At 40.6% G+C, this 18,921-nt stretch overlaps 1 protein-coding gene across 1 annotated transcript in view; it reads right to left on the bottom strand.

The window, feature by feature from the left end:
* SLC35F1 (solute carrier family 35 member F1) overlaps positions 1 to 18,921 on the bottom strand; it is a 297,787-nt gene that overhangs the window by 99,687 nt on the left and 179,179 nt on the right. Inside the window, exon 2 of the mRNA XM_087817172.1 lies at positions 17,156 to 17,331. Within this exon, the coding sequence (XP_087673298.1) occupies positions 17,156 to 17,331 (176 nt within the window). The remainder of the gene's footprint in view (positions 1 to 17,155; positions 17,332 to 18,921) is intronic.

The raw sequence follows: 18,921 nt of genomic DNA, 5'->3' as shown, positions 1-18,921 counted from the left end.
ATAAAAACAAACAAACAAATAAGTAAATAAAAGTAACTGTAGAATCACAAGGTCCAAAGATGAACCTCTCCTCCCACACGTGGGCAAACAGCTGGGCCCTGCACACAAGGCACTCTCACAAGAGAGGCTGGAGAAGGCAGTGAGGAGGGACGGGAAGGGGACAGCAGCTGGCATCCTTCACAGAAAGGTCAAAAACCCAAATCCCCAAGTCCTAAGAGGTGTTGATATTTAGTAGTGCAGATCTCTGAGGGATCTGAACAGAAGGAACAGGGAGCAGTGATGGGGATCTGATTAGCTGTGGTTTTCAGTTTTGGGGTGATAACTTGAGTAGCAAGGTTGGGAAGATTACTGTTGTAATAGAACATCCACACTTTACAAGAGTGAGCATAAGATAATTCGACATCCACCTGCCCCAGTACTTTGACTACAGGATATTTAAGTGGGAAGCAGGAGGCAAGGAAGTAGAGGGGAAAAGCTTTACAGGCAGCACTTAACCTGCGTGCCCGGCACTAGGCAAAGACCCGCGGGACATAGTTTGCAGGCGCGTGTAGCCCTGCTCCGTGGCTGGGGTCCTCTAGAATTAAAATCTGTCACACAAGCTCACATGTGGCCATTAAAACCTAATTCTATTTTTGCTGTTTTTTCATATTTTCTCTTTTTGGATTCCTTCTCCTGTCACTCTGCAAGGAATGAAAGAAGCTGTGAATCTTTTCTCTCTTACAAAAGGGATTTTCTGGATTTCACATATTTAGGTTTCATTTCTTTCTTAGCTTGCTGGTGGGCGAAGAAAACAATGATTTTTATGTTTTTATTGTTAGAGTGAGAATGACATGACTAACTATATCCTAAACAGAAGCCACTACATAATTCTGATAACTTAATTAATTTCTCTGAGCCTCAGTTTCTTGATCTATAAAGTGACCTTAAAGTGGTTTTAAGGCTAAAGATGATGTAGCTGTACTGTATATTCTCATTTCCTCTCTTTTCCTTCTTTGGGTGGTACCTGAAATGGTGCACAGTGTGGCCACAAAATCAAACAAACTCGCTGTGCACTGTTTCTTGCTCCCTCACACAGCTGTGCTCTTCTCTTTGTCAATTTTCACACAAGCTGAACAAACTGCTGCTTCAGAACATCTTAGTCATTGCGGAATAGACTGACTTTATCAGAGCTACGGCTGAAGTAGATCAATAGCTGACCCTACCAAAGATACATACAATTGAATATGGTCTTTCAAATATCAAATAGGTGAACATTTTAATGACACCATCCCCTGAGCACGTAATATAATCATAATCAATATGTGTGAATAAACAGTTTGTATTGGATGTTCATGCCCATTTTCATCAGCAGGGAATCTGAGCCAGGGCAATACCAGGTTGAGCTGCCTAGGGAAGGAACATAACCATAGTAGAGATCATCCTCGAACATAATTTTCCTGTCCTGATTCCCTCGCCCGGCATCTAAACCATGTCAATTTATACTGATTTGGGAATCCTGGAGCCTACTTTCATGTCACACTCATTACTTTCCGAAGAACAGATAAGAAGCATACAGTTTACTAATCCCACTTCATTTTGGGGTTAAACATTAATAAAAATGCCACAAAAGGGAAGGAAACCATGTAAATGACACAGTTGTTGAAATAGGGAGGAGGATATCTTTGGCTGATAGGCATAATTCTGCACTGACATGGCTAAAATTTTTCTATTTCTCACCTATCCATTCTTCCCAGGCACATCTACACCAGGAAACCTCCCTGGAATCCAACATTTAAATATTGGAAAATGCCCGAGGGTTATCCCCCATACCCTGCTTTCTAAGCAAAATTAATTTTTTTTTTAATGAGGAGATTCTGATTAAACTCTAGCTAAAGTGACTCAAGTGCTTTGGTACACGATGCGCTAAAGGATTGTTACTGATGTCACTTATGTGATCACAAGCTGTGCTTACAGCAGTAAAGAAAGCTAGGCTTGGGTAGTATTAATAACCGTACTAATTCTACTACTATAAAAGGTTTATGGGCGAGACACACTTCTATAATATTGATACAATGCTCTGGCCGTGGCATTCTTCCAGGAGAAAGTATCGCGGAGCTCACTTCTTTTCCCTTCTTTGTTCTAATTCATGAGGAGATGAAAATGAGAGAGAGAGTGAAAGAAAGAACGAAAAGTGCCCACTGGGACTTACTCTTACAAGAACAGACGTCAGGAGGGATCATTTTCATTTCATGTTTTTATTTTAGAATTTAAATTTACTCCATCTTGCCAATAAATAGAAAAAGATGCTTATTTCACTAGTCATTAAGGAAATAAAATTTAAAACAGTAAGATATTTATATACTTTCAGATCGACCAAAAATGACTGATAATATGCAGTGTTCATAAATAAGTGGGGGAATGGATATTCTCTATTGTTAGTAGACTTTTGAACTGGTAGTACCTCTTGGGGAGGAGCAATTTGGTCATATTAATCAATATTTAAAATGCTTCTTGACTCAGCATTTACATTTTTAGAAACTGAAGCTAAAAGATACTCTCACATGTATTTAAAGATTTATCTGTAGTAGGCTGTAGGACAGGCATGAGCAGTGTAGGAATGACAGGCCAGGTAGGGAAGGTGGCCAGGGTGGAAAAGCCCGGAGTGCCTAGCCACAGGCAATTGTAGTGTGGACCTTGCCTTCAGGGTGACCTTTCCTCCCCTAGCATATCACTGGTCATGCGGTTTAGACTTCCTGACCTTTCATATCACTAGTCATGTGGTAGACCCCCTTAGAGGAAGAACAAGGGAGTCAGAGAATAGCCCTGTATGGCTCCCTTGCATGACCACTCCCTTAAGCATTAAGTCCTAGAGATAACATCTGGGCCTCAGTTGTGCTTCAGCTCCTGGCCTAGAAAAGCAGCAAGGAGACACCATAGCTGACATTAGGACCAGTGGCAATGACTAATGATACCCTGCCCTGGCACCAACCAATTAGTAGAGACCATGGCCCTGGAATGACACACCTGGAAACTGATGAATGTTCTACTGAGATCCTCTCTTGAGACCTCCAAATACAAACCCTCAAGACAAAGGACTCAACTCGGCTCACCTCTCTCTGCTTTTCTTTTTCCTAAGCTCCAAGGGCCCTTCTTTTGCCCCTGTAACTTGTTTCCTCAGCCCATGCAGCCCAACTGGTTCACCTTTTCTACGTCTGTGACTTTATAAATAAACTTTCTCTTATAATTTGGTTTCCTTGGCTCTGAAGTCATTCTTTGCTGAACTCAAATACTAATGTTGCTGAACCAAAGTCTGGTAACATTCTAGTGCCATTTCGCCACTAATATATTTGTTAGGACGTTTCTTGTAAAATAGATGGAATAACCCATAATTGGAAACAATCTGTATGACCACTCATTGTGAGTTTACCAATACTACTGTAGCAGTTAAAACTATAAAGTAAATGTACATGTACTGAGATGGAAATTTTTCCAGGACATATTATTAGGGGAAAAAAGCAACTTTCAGAACAATATGTATTGTTCTTAACATTTATATGAAAAACACATTATAAAGATGTATATGAATGCATAAAAAATGCTGTGAAAGATGAATAACAATAATTAGCAAAGATTCCCTTTGAAGAAGAGAGTGGGATTTATGTGGTGGGTGGGAAGCACAATCTCTTTCTCTCTGTTTTATTATTTATGTCTTTATTTGCAATGTTTATATTTACATTAACATGTAATGTTTATATCCATGCCTTATTTGTGTAATTTAAACAATAAAAATAAATTTTATAAATGGTTATAACATTGTCACCTTAAATATTGTTTCAGAGTTTCTTGGTTTTTCATGTTTTTTCATAGTATTTAGCAGTTTTTATAAAGTAGACATCAGATCTAGAAGCAGTCCAACCAGGATCTTTAATCATAAGATTTATTATTAAGGTCTTTCAATTTATTTTAACTTTCAACTAAATTGAGTTTATTTTAATTAGAAATTTTACCTTAAGAGATGAATAGAATTCTTTGAGTTTAGCAATAATGCTATATATAGAGCACAGTATTAATCAAAGTTATTCCTTATAAAACTAGTACCTAAAATATTAAGTATATGTGTTATATTAGGATCAATGTTTCCATTGTGAAATCCAAGACACTTGGCTTGCACTTTAGAAGACACCCTTCTCAGAGAACAAAAAGTAGAATATTATATCTTTGGCCCTTTTTGCTCAATTAGACAGGCTAATGAGAAAGCAGGAATAGCAACATTTTTGTATCTTGGTTTTGAGCTTCTTTGAATCCTTATTAAAATACCTTACTTTGGTTCACAGGATGAAGCTGGATATGGAAAACAATCATCTTTTATTAACCAATTCCTCCACCCAACTGTTTTTAAAAAATCCTGATTTCAATATAAATCATAAGTAAAGAAGGATTTACATAATCATCCAAAGCCTGATTGACTACTATGCTTTGCTTGGAGCAAATAAAGTTTTAAAGGAAGGATTGCAATGAAGAATGTGAGGCAGATGTCAGAGACAGAGCAGTGGGAGGATGGTGGCGGCAGCCCCGCTGAGAGGGGATGAGTAGCTTGACTTGGGCAGTGCTAGAGCTGATGGGGATGGAGAGAGGGCATCTGAATAGGTCACACATGGCGCCTGACCCATAGTGGGCTCAATAAATATCTGTGCAATTTAACTGAGGTCAGCTTTCCATCTGTCAATATTCCACAACCAAATGAAACTCCAATCCCAGAGATGACGCGGGTTTTCTAAATTAGTCTGTTGGACATGATTAAGCGTTAACAATGGGAGCAGCATAGATACACAGGGATTCAGTCCTGTGTTTGGTGATATGCTTGCTCGGGAGAGACACTTTTTTCTAGTTTTCAGGTGAATCCATGAGTAAATAGATTTATATCAGGATTTTGGTGTAAGATTAATAGGATACAGTAATGGTTTCTTCAAAGGAATCATAATCATTGCCGCATGAAGTTGGATATTTATCTGTACTTCCTTCTGAAAAATGAATTGGGACAATTGGAAATTGTCCATATTGTGACCCTGATTATCAAATAGACAAGTAATTAACACTCCTGGAATACTATGAAATGGTAACCAAATACCCTGAAAGAAAGGTGATGAATATTTTCTGAATGGAGCATTCTGCACACCAAGAAAATGAGATGAGCTATTGGTCAAAAGCAAGAGGCTGATATTTTGTTCTTCTGTCCTGCTCCTCCGCAGACACTCATGGTCCCAGTGAGTGGTTGGCAGTCTTTCTCCTCTGTCAGGTATGGAGATATAGCCTAGGAACTCTGCTATTCTCCACTGGGTTGTTTCTTTTCATTTTATAACATTATTTCATTTTAAATTATTGTGGTTTCTAATGTTTTATGGGGGTTATTAGAAACTTGGGAAGAGTTTAAATTCATATACAAGCAAGTACTGAAGGTACATCCTCAAATCACCAGAAGGGCTTCTTAAAGGGATAAAGCCAGAGAAGTAAAGGAATATTTACCACTACATAGAGGGGTCATTTAAGTCAGACAAAGTGATTAGACCTGTGATCCATATATAACTGCTTGTAAGAGGAGAGGAGACCTTTGAGGGTGTTGTAAGTCACTAATAAACATGAAAATAGCCAACTTCTCTAGCTCATAAAAGCCTATCAGCCAAGAAGTCACCACAGGTAAGTTTCAATAAAGGTGGATGATGTCTGTGCTGTATTCCCCCAGGGAGATAGGTGGCGCTGGTGCAGGGACTGGTGGGACAGCTGCCCCCCTTCTTAATGCAGTCAGGGTCTGGAGCAAAGAACGTGCGCATGATCAAAGGAAGGCCAAGGGGAAGACCATGAAACAGCAACTCATTGATTCCAACTGCTTGTAATGAACCCTTCTGCTGTGAGTAACAGGGAAAGGGAGGACTGGTGGCTGGATAAACAGAGCAGTAAATTCTTTTGGAATGAAGATGTGGTGAAGATAAGAGAAAACACGGCCCTCAGATCTGTACTCTTGAAACTACAGGTACTTTTTACTTGTCACTCTCCTCCTCTTGTCTGTGAGCTTAGAAGGGGTGGGAGAAGGGATGTCATCTTTGCTCAGTTAGATATCCTTTATACCTAGTAGTACAGTGCCTAACAGAAGAAGGCCCTCAAAATGTACTGGCTGACTAAATGAATGAAATAGCTTATGAATGAACACACAAAGGGAGAAAGGAGTGATCGAGTAAGGTAAGACCACCTAATTTAGATAATCAGGCGATCTATTAAGATGTAATCAGGTCAGAGACTTTCAGAAGGGTCCTGTATGAAGTATAGGCAGAACTAAAATTATGAAACTGCAGGCTGGAAATGGGTTGCATCTCATACCTAGAGACGCTCTAGGTATAGGAACACATTTACAGTGTCTTCCTTGACAGGTATGTCTGTCTGATGTCAAAACAACAGAAATCAGGGGGTGAGATCTACTAAATTTCCACATAGTAAATAATTTACAATTTTTAACATTGAAGAGACTTCTACATTTATCCCACTTGCATAAGCTCTGCCCACGCATTTCTCTGTTAAAAAGAAGTTACCAAGTTCCTTAACTTTATTTTTAGAAGGCGAATTCTTTGCTTGTTTCTGAGTGATCTAACTTACTTTCTTTTAGTCTGACAAAAGTTTAAAATCAATAACTTGCTTAAAGCTGTGCTATAACGGTCCTGAGTTTAACACAGCACAGCTGGAAATTTCAACCTCAATGAATGACATTCACTGAGCCAAAAGTTGAAATGTGCTTGTAGGTATAGAACCTGCTGCTTTGAATTTGGTGAGGCCCCAGTAGTCCACTGAGTTTGCCTGCAGAGTGCTCTTCCTGTGGAACGATGGTCCCAGGATCTGTGACAATGGATCATGATCATCCAGCACTGGCTCCATGATCCGTGACGGCGTGGCCTTCCCCTCTCCTCATCTAGAGGATGACATGCTGGCAGCCACTTCCCTGGCTTTGTAGACCCAATTATTGTGCTTACTTGGGGCATTTTTCAGTTCTTTTTGACCTTGGATTATTTTTAATTTTTCCCTCTCCCCATGCTGACTTTATTTTTCAATGTTGAAATAGAAAAAAAAGATTCTTACCCTTTCAAAATATGGGAGCAAGATTGCTTTAATAAATTCACCCAAGGACAATTCTTGTCCATGCAATAGTTTATTAGTAAGGCTCCATCTTTGCTTATAGATTTCTTACTATGGTTTTTATTGAAATGCCCTTAAAACAGACACGCTGCTCATTGATTATTCCAAATAATTGATGGGGGTCTGGGATTTTGGTTATAAAATAGGGACCCAATGCTCCCTCTGGGAGTGCATCTCAAGAATCCTTATGCTTATAATGATAGGGTCTTCTAAAGTATCCATGGCCTTGTCCTAAGAACTGACTCCTTGATGAAAATTATCAGGGACAGAAATGCTATCCCCTCGTGGCTTTGGTCAAACCACACTTCTCTTGCTTTAGCCTCTCCAGCTGGCATGTACTTCAGTCAGCAGGCCAAATGGGAATGTGATTTTCCCCAGCTGCTTTGGACCTGCTTTGCTTTCTGGATGCGTATTGAGTTGGTTGCAGTTCACAGATGTATTCTGTGCGTGTTATAGAAGAAAACATTCAGGGAAAAAGGCAGTCAAGCTTAGTTGACAACATACTTGATCTTGATTGGTGACCTTATGCTCCAAGCCTCCTCCTCTTGAGCCAAGCACAGTGACTGGAGTGGTTATTTGCAGGCGTAGCTCACGTTGAATCTGGATCCTCTCTACAAGGGCTAAACCTGTCATGACAGCCTGTCGCAGTAAAGGGTAGGGGGAAATTTTTCTTCCCACTTCTTCCCACTTGTCTATCAGCTTTGTCTGTATGGGCAGGAAAAGGTGGGATGAAGAGAGAAAACAGGAGAGATGGGAAACACACACACACACACACACACGCATGCGGAGAGAAAGGGTGGGAGCAATCCTTCCTTGAGATTTCACTCACAATCAGAGCTCTACAACAAAATACTCATTTCTGGGGCAACTACCAGCTTAGGGAATTGTTCTGTCAACTCTTCCTTTGGCAATCTCCCCTTTCCTGTCCCAACCTCTCATAGTTTGGACCATTTGAGTGAAGTTATGGCTGAAAGGAGAAGGGTGGCTCAGGTTCCTTCTGAGCAGATTCTGGGTGCCCACTGTTTCCCCCAGCTTGGCTTCTGTGGGACAAGGAGCCCCATTCTACACCCTGAATAAAGGGATGTGGGCTAGTGCATTCCAGAATCAGTCCAGTGCTAGTGTGATAATCACATCAGTGAGTTCATATTGGATGCAGTAGTGGTAAAAATGCACCTAAAATCTCCCCCTCTCTGTCTCTTTTTATCCCTCTATGTATCATACCAGTGTCTACTCTGACATCCAGTGATAAGTTAAGGAAAACTTAAATGCCGGAATGTGGTTAATGAATTTCAGGATCCTCTTGATAGAATTTATTCAAATCAAGGGTTACATGTCTAAAATCCAAATTGCTGGAAAGGAGAATCAATATTTATTAAGCACATCTAATGCAGTTGATGGCACAGTGTAGTCATCAAATGCTTTCTATATGTCTGACACTATTCTAGGGGTTTTCCAAATATATCACCTCCTTTAGTCCACACAAAACCTGTAAGCCAGTTATTACCATTATCCTGACTTACAAAATGAGAAAAATTCAACACAGACAAGTTATGGAAATGTATCGGGATGACTCAATGGCTCTTGACTTTTTATTGAATTGAGGAACAGAAAAGGTCTAGACCCTAATCATTTAAAATTAATTTTAATTTAGTGAATTTAAGTAATAATTCCTAAATATAATTCTTAAAGATAGACATTTTCTTCAACATGACTAACTAGGCAGTTAAAGGCAAAAGGAAGTACTATTCATTCTCTTTCATAGAAAGAAATGTCAAATAGTAAAACATGATCGGGTGAACATAAATTTCGATCGCATTTTCTTTTATTTGGAAGTCATTTTCTCTGCTTTTTCCCTCACTGAAGGAGTCCAGTCACTCCAACGTGTAGTCAGAACCCACCATTCGCAAGCATCACATTTAAATTTGGTGAGTTACATGGTCCTCTTCCTGGTCCTCAAAAATCTCAGAAACGGAAAACAATGAAACCAGATGTGCAAAAATTGCATAGACAGGGAATTCTGATCTAAGATCATCACAATGCCATTCTAATCCTGTGAAGGCAAAGAAACACTGCTTGCTTCAGTTTTCCCCCTGCAAATCCATGCAGCCGGCTGCAATGGTGTCTGCCAGACGGCTATCTGCTGAGTCTTTGATTTAATGAAAACTTAGAGAAAGCAATTCAATTCACTGCGGGGACTGCTTTGTTCTCCCATTATCATTCTTTTTTTAAAGGCAAAAGATGATTGTGAGGATAAACTCCCTTCCTCTGAATTTTTACACTAATTACACACAAAGCACTCCTTTGGCAGAAGGGGGCTTATCTCCTTCAGGCAGCACAGTTATCACCTTGTAACCGCCCCTCAGCTCTCCCGCGAACGCCCGAGCGTGCCAGGAACGCGCGCTGCTCTGCGCCAGCTCAGCACGGAGGGATGACTGCTTAACGGTTTCCAGAATGAACAGCCAGCACGGGCCCCCGAAAAAGCAGGGCGACAATACCTCCCACGAGCTTCTGTGCTGCCTGGGATAGAGGAAACAGAGGGCATCCACTGACAAAGTACCCGGCCGGGAAACGAGGGCTGTATAAACTGTAAGTGCACCCGAGGATTCCTCAGGAGAAGGCGATGCTGGATAGGTATGTCACTTTGCTTCATTCGAAAAGCCACTTACTGTGCTAAGTGATACTGAAATTTCTGGGTAAGGTGTCAATCTAGGTGAGATTCACCTACTTTCACACAAACAGGACATATGCTATTGGATACTATAAGTTTGATTAAGGCTGTGGGAGACTTGATGTGGTGCAGATTTACCTTGTAAGCACAGCCCGCGTGTGGACTTTCGCATTGTTTAATGGATTAGGAGCTTGATCCATAACAGTTCCTGTCCCACTTTGGGGGGGGGGGGACTGTACTCACTCTTATAGTCTGAAAGCATGTCACAATAAAGTGGGAAGTTTTGATGGCACTTCTTAATATCTGAAAGTGACTGAGGGAATAGCTATATATTGGAAACCAAGCCCAAGGATACGTTATTTCATCACGGCAACAGTGGAGGGCTGGTAGACAGCCAATTTATTGTCTTTCTCCCCGCCTCCCTTTGGTCAGGTGTATTAAATCATAATTTACATGCAATAAAATTCACCTCTTTTAAGTATACAGTTTGGAGAGTTTTGACAAATGTACACAGTCATGTAGCCTCTACAACAACCAAGATCTACAGAACATTTCCATCACCCCCAAAGCTCCTTTGTGTCCCTTGTAGTCAGTTTCCTCCCCCCACCCCCAGGCTCTGGCAACCACTGACCTATTTCCTGACCTTAACAGTTCTGCCTTTTCCAGAACATCACGTTACTGTGTTATATAACGCAGTGTGTAAGTTTGCATATCTGGCTTCTTGCATAGAGCATGTTTTTGAGATTAATCCATGTATTAATAGCTTATTCTTTTTGGTGGCTGAGTGTTCTTCATTGTATTTACCACAATTTGTTTATCTTTTCCCAAGTTGATGAACATTTGGGTGTACAGTTTTGGGCAATTGTGAATAAAGCTGCAATGTATATTTGCATGTAGTTCTTTGTGTGGACATTATGTTTTCATTTCTCTTGGAAGAATATGATTGATGGGACATGTGGCAAATGTTTGCTTAACTTTATAAGAAACTGCCAAGCTGCTTTCCAAAGTGTCCGTATCGGTTTGTGTCCCCAGCAACAGTATATGAGAGTTCCAGTTGCTCCATATACCAACAGGCAGTTTTGCTAGAACTGGATTTTAACTTTCTCTGTGATTTTCTCTACCAATTTCCCAGCATGGTTTGTATATAGACCCTTACCTGCCACACCCCCTTATCTTCTCCTTTCCTTGACAACGTAAGCATAATTCCCATGGAGTGTGTACCAAGGACGCATCTTAGAAATTCCTGATGTACAACCTGTCTATACTATGGGGCTGAACTCTCCAATCATACTTCAGAAGTAAAAATAAATGCAACCTGACAAGGAGTAGGAATGGAATAATTTCCCATAAGGGAGACTTTTTAAGAGGCTCCAATGAATACTGCCTCACCAGACTTAGATAAGTGACAGTAATATTCCCCCCACGACTCCCAAGAGAGTTATGATTCAGCATTTACATTTGCCAAATGCTTCCTATTCTGCCAACCCATTAACAGTCCCTTCTTCTCAGTGATTTCGTCAAGGTTACCCAGAAAATTGAAAACTGAGCTGTGTGTGAACAGAACTTGGGCTTCTGCTCAGAAATCCTGGGTCCTGCTTTGTCTTTTCACTGCTCTGGCTTGTATTTTTGAGTTCCTATGGTAATGGGCACAGAAAACTCCATAAAGGGAAAGGGGCAAAGAATCACAGAGGCAGAGCAGCGTGAGCAGAATCAAGGAGGTGAGGTCTTCGGGTGAAGAGGGTCAACACACTGTCAAATGCCAGATACTTGTTTCCAGGACTTTGAGTGGCTCTCTGAGAGATCTATTTTATTTTGTATGAAATCCTACATTTTTTGAAATTACATAGGCATTTTTACTCTTACAACATTGGTAATGGAGAATTTAGCCTATATAATCATAGGTAAAAAGTGTAGTGTGTTTGCTGAGAACAAATGTGAAAGCTGTCTTGCATTGGAAGAGGCAACAATTACCTTCTGATTAATGCTTCCCCAGCCACCACCGAAAGAAGGATACTTTTTTGACACAAATTCTGAGAAGACATTCATTTAAAATGCTGAGGGCTGTGGAACTGGACCATTGGGCCATGAGTTGCATCCATCTGTTGTGTGTAGACAAGGCTGTCATTTTTATATATTTCTCTCATTTCTCCTGCCCTACTTGAGCACTATGAATGGGAAAAAGAAAACGGTAAGGGAGCTGGGAGAGAGTGAATGCTTGAGATATCTGAGCTCATTTCTTCAGCCTCCCCACTTACAACTGAAATTTGAACTAGACCTCTAGGGTTTCTGTCCTTTGGAATTTAAGGTTCAAAATGAGAATATTTCTCATGAGGAGTAAGGCATACATTTACTTTTCAGTATTCTCTCTCTAGGGAAAAAAAAGGGATTACACATAGCGATATTTTTATGAGTGTTCCATCAGTACTATTAGAGACTTGTTTCATTTTCACACTCAAACAAATATATAAACTGATTCACTAAATATCTTAATGTCTATGTTCCAAGAATTTGCTGGAAAGCAACATACATGCAATACTCATCAAATTGCTTTTAGCTGGAAGCTTGTCTTTTACTTGAAATTGGAAGAGCTTATAAAAATATCTTTCAATGAAAAAGCAAAACTTGTAGAAACAGCAGTCAGGAGGAATGTATCTAATGATGATCAATGGTGGCAACATTTTATTTTATTTCCAGGGTCTGCATATAAAAAGAAACAGACACGTCTCATTCCATCATGTTTTCGTTACTGACACCCCCCTTTTTTTCACCATCATGGCTTGAGAAAAAAACAAGGAATGAAAGTTTGTTTGTTTGGTTTTCCCTTGGCATCCTGCTTTTGCCCCACAATCCTTACCTCCCCCATCACTAAGTAAACTGTTGATGGGAAAATAAAAAGGAATTAGAGAGATAAGACCGAGAAAAATTGGCAGAAGGAGAAAAGGAGGAGGAAATTATTGAGGAATCTCTGTGGCTCATATACACTCAGAAGTTAAAAATTGTCAAAAGAGGAACCATGGGTATTTATTATTTAAGAATGGTTGGAAGTAGCTCCAAGAATCAGCAGGATTCTTGTAACAGTTGATAAAAAAAGAAGCTCTTGGGCAAAAAGTCTGATGACATATTTTTTTCTTGATAAGAAATATGTCCTGTTTTCACCTTTGTTTTTTTAAAAGCCTGTCACATTCCTTGCTCCTACAACACAAATGCAAGAGCAAGTTGGGCTTCTGTTGGAGCCCAGCCTGTTCTTCTTTCCTCTTGTTTATAGTCTTTGCATTTGTTTCTCTGCTCCAGCTAGAAGAATTGCATGAAATTTTAAGAAAAAAATAGATATGAAAAAGAATTTTCTTTTGAGAATTTCCTTGACAAATCCATAAGTTTTTGGAACTTTCACGATACTTTCTTAGTTATATTCCTGTAAGATACTAGGATACACACACACACACACACACACACACACACACACACACGTTTCTGCCCCCAGTTCCTGGCACCCAATTCCTAAAACTCTTGTAATTTCCTAAGTGATGGGAGCGCTAGGAGCAGCTGACACAAGGTTCCTAAATCCCTTGGCATTTCCAGGGTGCTAGGAATGTCTTCTGTTCTAATGAGGTGACAACTCTCCTGGATGGGGGCTCAGTCACCACAAAGTGCAAACCATGATTAGAAGCTTGGAATTTTCAATCCCACTTCCTCATTCCCCAGAGAGGTGAGGGGGCCTGGAAATGGAATTAATGATCGATCATGCCTACGTAATGAAGCCTCTATAAAACTCCTGAAAGTACAGAATTTAGAGAGCTTTGGAGTCAGTGAGCACATGGAGGTGCTGGGAGAGTGGTATATCCAGAGGGGGCATGGAAGGCTCACACCCTGTACCACAAACCTTGCCCTATTCATCTCCTCCATCTGTATGTGCATCTATATCATATCCTTTTATAAGAAACTGGTACACAGTTTATTATTCCTCTAGAGAGCCTCTAGAATATTAACCAAGCCTGAGGAGGAGGTCCTGTGAACCTCCAGTTTGTGTACAGCCCATTGGTCAGAAGCAATTGGCATTTGAAGTGAGGGGGCAGACCTGTAGAACTGAGCCCTTAACCTGCGGGATATGACACTGTCTCCAGGTGGATAATGTCAGAGTTGAGCTAAACTGTGGGACAACTAGCTGGTGTTGCAGACTTGCTTGGTGTGGGGAAAACCTCCACACATCTAGTGTCAGAAGTGTTATAAGTGTGGTAGTGTGAGGGGAGAGGAGAAACACAGGACTGAGCTTTTGTTACAGCTCCTGAAGCCCTACTTTATGCATGTAGCATGAGTTTGGATTTCGGGCATTACTGCAGTGGTGTGCTTTAATTGCCTGAATAACTGCTTTAAAGCAGGTACAATGAACTTATGGAAATAACAGCTATTCAAGTTTTACCTATATTCTCAAGGTTGATACAATGTCAACAGAACTACTTTTTCGAAGTACTTTTTTTCCCTATAAAATGTATTACTGAAGCTCTTTAACTCAATGTTTTTGAATTTTAGACCCATTTGGAATAAAAATCTAGCTCCAATTGAGGAGAGAACTAGACTTAAAATTTGTCCATTGGAATATACTTTTTTAAGGAGGGTAGTATTCAGATTTTTGTAGGAACCAATGAGTGACCAGGGACAAGTTCAAAACTCCAGTGTGAACTGGAGTTGTACTGGAATTTCTACTGGACTGTGTTGCTTCAGAGCCTTTGATCACTGGGCCAATGCAAATCTGATGAAAAGAACACAGCTTGACTTTGAGGTCAAATCTCCACAAAGCTTTTGTAATCATATCACCCTTAACACTCTCGAAGGGCTTCTTGCATTTATCACATTGCGTTCACAAACAACAATCATAACTTTTTAGAAATTGGATGATTAAACTTATAAAATGAGATTTCTTCAAACATATATTCCCAAGCCAATTCTTGTTGTTATGTGGCCTAAGGCGACGACGTCAAATTATTGTCTAGTGCCAGTAGGATTGGGAAGACGGGCATCTATCTCCCTCAGTCCTAGTCATCAGCCCTCTGGGGAGCGTGGCCAGGGAGCAATGGGAAAGGAGGGGAACTGGGGCTTGAGAGCCCCTCCCTGTACACACCAGACTTTCCATAGTCCTTTGCTCTGTTGTTCGTTTCCTCCCAAATCTTGAGGAGCACAAGGAAAGAGATTAGTATGTTTCTAGAACAGTGCTGAATCAGCCTACACAAAATTAATGCAATTACTATGTTGATTTCCAGATGTTAGTTTACTGCCAGCCTATTAAAATTTCTAAAGATGAAGAAAAAACAAACAAACATGAGCAAACACCCAAATAAAGACATGCCAGCAACTGTAGTTATAATCTGAGGCAATGGTGAAAATCTTCAGGTAGGGCACTTTGGAAACTGATTTTCTCCATCACTGACTGGGATAGACAGAATTTCCTCGGGCCCTCTTCAGTTTTCCTTCCAAAGAGCCTCCAGATTCCTTGCTGCTTTTAGCCCTGGCCACCTTCCAGCTGTGCCTCTCCCTGCACAGCCCCCTCACCACACCCAAGTCTTCAACCACATCCTCCGGACTTCACGGCCGTACCTCACTAGACCTTGCATCCAGGGCTGGTTTCTAAATTGGGTTTTGAAATTCAAGGAAAACACCCTCCTTTTTATTCAAAAGTATCTGTCTTTCCTCCTCTTGCCTCCCCTGGCCCCTGCATGCCAGGGGGCAGGGTGGGCCAGGAAGGCACACAGCCCTGGCCCAGGCGAGGCCTCTGCACTTCCTAGCTCTGTAGCCTGGAGCAGGTTCCCGATGCTGGGGGAGGCTTGGCTTTCTCACTGATAAATCTTTAGATAATAACACCTATTTCCTTTGATTGAAGGAATAAAAGATGGAAATCGGTACATATAAGCCTCAATAGAAGGTATTATTATTATTAACTTTGCATCCTTTGCTACATTAAGCTTTCTAAGCTTTTGTCTCTATCTGTGACTGTTTCATAGACCAGCCTGAGTTTACTTTTGCCCTGATGCAGGCTTTTGTTAACTTTCTGGACACCTAGAAAGTAAGATGAGCAAGAACTCAAATGCTGGTTACAATTCACCATCTCATAGTCTGGAATATCTGGTTCTAAAACACCACCGGGAAGAGAAATTTACCACTTTCATGTGAATTTTTTTGGTAATATTAAAGTATTGCAAAGTTGTCTGAAGTTTAATCTTACTGTTCTTATTTATACTCCTTGTACTGGGCTAAAACTCAAACAAGCACCGATGACACATATTTTTGAGAAGTAAATGAAATTAGCTTCTGCAATACCTTGACCAAATCCAAAGTTAAACTGGAATTCAGTCCCAACTTGTTCATTTTTATGCTCCCTCTAAGATAAAATCTAATAGTGGCCAAATCATTATAATTAAGCAATATTTTTCTGGATGGCAATCTAAATAAGGAAATATAAAAACTAAATACTAATATACAGTTCTTAAAAAAGTTTCAAAAAAGTATGACTATTAGGATTGAAGTACGCAACTACTCATGTATCCTTTTTACTATTAAGGTATGTAATTTTGCCTTCAAACTTATTTATGCTTATTTTTCAATGATATTTTATAGTCAATAGTTAGTATTGGGAGAAAATTCTTGGCTATTTCTGGGTCATGGATAAAAGTGTACACACCAGATCCAGTGATATAATCATAAAGCTCTGAGGTATACCCTCCAGAGATATACCCTAAGGATTTCAACTGCAATTGCCCCTTAAAATGTTTTTCTCGCATTGACTCTTGGAGGCCTTGCTTTATTGCTTTAGCTATCTTAAGTTCAGACAGAACATCTCACCGGGCCATTTGTGGTAGTTTTCTTTTCTCTCTTCCCTCCTTTGCTATTGTTAGAGTTGTTTTGTGTTTACTATTTTTACCTTTCCCATGACACTTTCCCAAAGAACGTATATTTGTCTGTAATTCCCTTGAATTTCTCAGGGCTGGCATTATTTAGGACAGCTGTATTGGGCCTATTACAGGCTCGAGAGAAGCACTCTATTTAGATTCACAGAGGGGTACAAGGAATTTTATCAGAAATTCAAATAGTGAGCAATTGTACATTTCTGCCTATACATGCATTTCTTGCTTCCTGCTGAATTCATACAAGTTATGCTTCTTCGTGATTTATTCATTCATTTTGTTTACTATATGGCTGTAAAATAGAAAAGTGAGACTTGGGGCTCTGAATTGTCATATGATGCTGTAAGGGAAAACTTATCTGGTCACGGCTCATCATTCTTCTAGATGTTTGTACAAGAGAAACCAAGCTGTGTTGCCGGTGTATTTGCACACTCACCTTGTCGGACAGCCAGTGTGGTGGTGTAGACCAAGAAGAGTAGAATGTAATTGAGGAAACTCTGGAAGACTGGTGTGTTGGCATGGAAATCTTCAGACAGGTACTTGCTGGTCAAGCCAATTCCACAAATAAGGAGGGACAACACCTGGCCCAGAGCCACCGAGATTAACATCTCCCTGAAAAATAGAAGCACGGCAAAGATCAGCAGGAAGCCCATTAAAACAACCTTAAAAATTTACTGAGCACTTGCCATTCACTGGGCTAGGCGCAATAAACAGGATTTCTTTGAATCCACTGCAGCAATGCTATGAGGAAGGTGCAATTGTTACTGAGGTTTTACAGGGGAAAAATCTAAAGCTTAGAGGGGTTAAGGAATTTGCTCCCATTCCCATAACTAGGAAACGGCGAAACTGGGATTTGAGACTAAATCTCTCCAAATGATCCTTGCTTCCAGTCACTGCACTCCAGAGCCTGTGGGGAAAATTAACACCACCCTGATGCCCACCACGTGCTCAGAAACCTGAGCGAGAAACTGAACACCCACCAAGAGGGACCACATTCCAGCCTTACCTGCAGCCCCTTAGACCAATAACAGAGACTTTCCTTTACAGAGAGAAATCTTGGATCCAGGAATGCTTAAATGAAGGGGCTGGACAAAACCCTGAAAATCCAGAAGGACCACCCCCGTCCATTCCCAGATTGGGGATCTCAGTTTACCCTAGAAAGCATTATCAAGCACTAGTTTTGGCTCTCCTTTGCTTGTTATAATTGCTTACACATTAAAATTGTTATTCATGAAGGAAATGTAGTGACCGAGGTGGTCCCTTGAAATGAAACGTTTCAAGGTCTGTAAGTATTTTCGGGGGCTACTTCCTAGGCACTGCCCCTGGCCGCCACTGGGGGCCGCTCCAGCGGACTCGGGAGGCAAGAGGCAAGGAGTTCACTTTGCACGGGCTTGATGTGCACTTGCACCTCCGCGCCCTGACACAGGACGAGCCCTGGAAATACAAAGCAGGCTTCTGCCCCCCACGAAGTCTCATCTGACTTTCCTGGTTTATTTATAGAAACAGTTACATATATAAGCAAAAGTAGTATTTCTCAACAAAAAAGCATTAATCAGAGGATTTGCAGTGTTACATGTTTCCTGCCCCATGACTAACCACTATGCCGTACACCTGAAACTAATATATTATTGAATGTCAACTGTAACTGAAAAATAAAATAAAAATTTAAATATCCTAATAAGTTGGCTTTAAGGGAAGGTAATAAATATTTTTGGTATACTGAATTTGAGCTGCCAGATGAACTTACAGATGATCAGCAGTATCAGAATCATGGGATTAAAGTTGAAAAGGAGGGTCAGTCTTCCAGGAGATTGATATGGGAAGTTATACACATAAGAGATGGCTAAGGTACCGAAAATGGATATCACCAAGGAAGAGAGAACAGGAGAGAGAATGAGGCTTAGGGGAAATCTTTGGGGGATCCCCAGTTCTGAGCTAAGGGAGCAAGAAAAGGCGCATGATTGGAGTCAGGAGTGGTTAAAAAGCTAAGGGGAAGAACAGGCTAGTTCTTGGTGTCAAGGGAACCAAGGGAACAGATACTTCGATACTTTCATAGAGGGAATAGTTGTAATATTATGTGTTGCTTAGGGGTCGGGAGAATGAGGACTGACAGGAGATGATTTGTAGTCATCGCCAGCCCTTGAAAGACCAGTTTTGGCTGAGTGAAGAATACCAGAGCAATACCGGTGTCATGGAAACCAA

The sequence above is a fragment of the Miniopterus natalensis genome, chromosome 5, assembly GCF_054644295.1.
Source record: "Miniopterus natalensis isolate mMinNat1 chromosome 5, mMinNat1.hap1, whole genome shotgun sequence".
Taxonomy (NCBI): domain Eukaryota; kingdom Metazoa; phylum Chordata; class Mammalia; order Chiroptera; family Miniopteridae; genus Miniopterus; species Miniopterus natalensis.
This window is presented reverse-complemented; position numbering and strand designations above follow the sequence as displayed.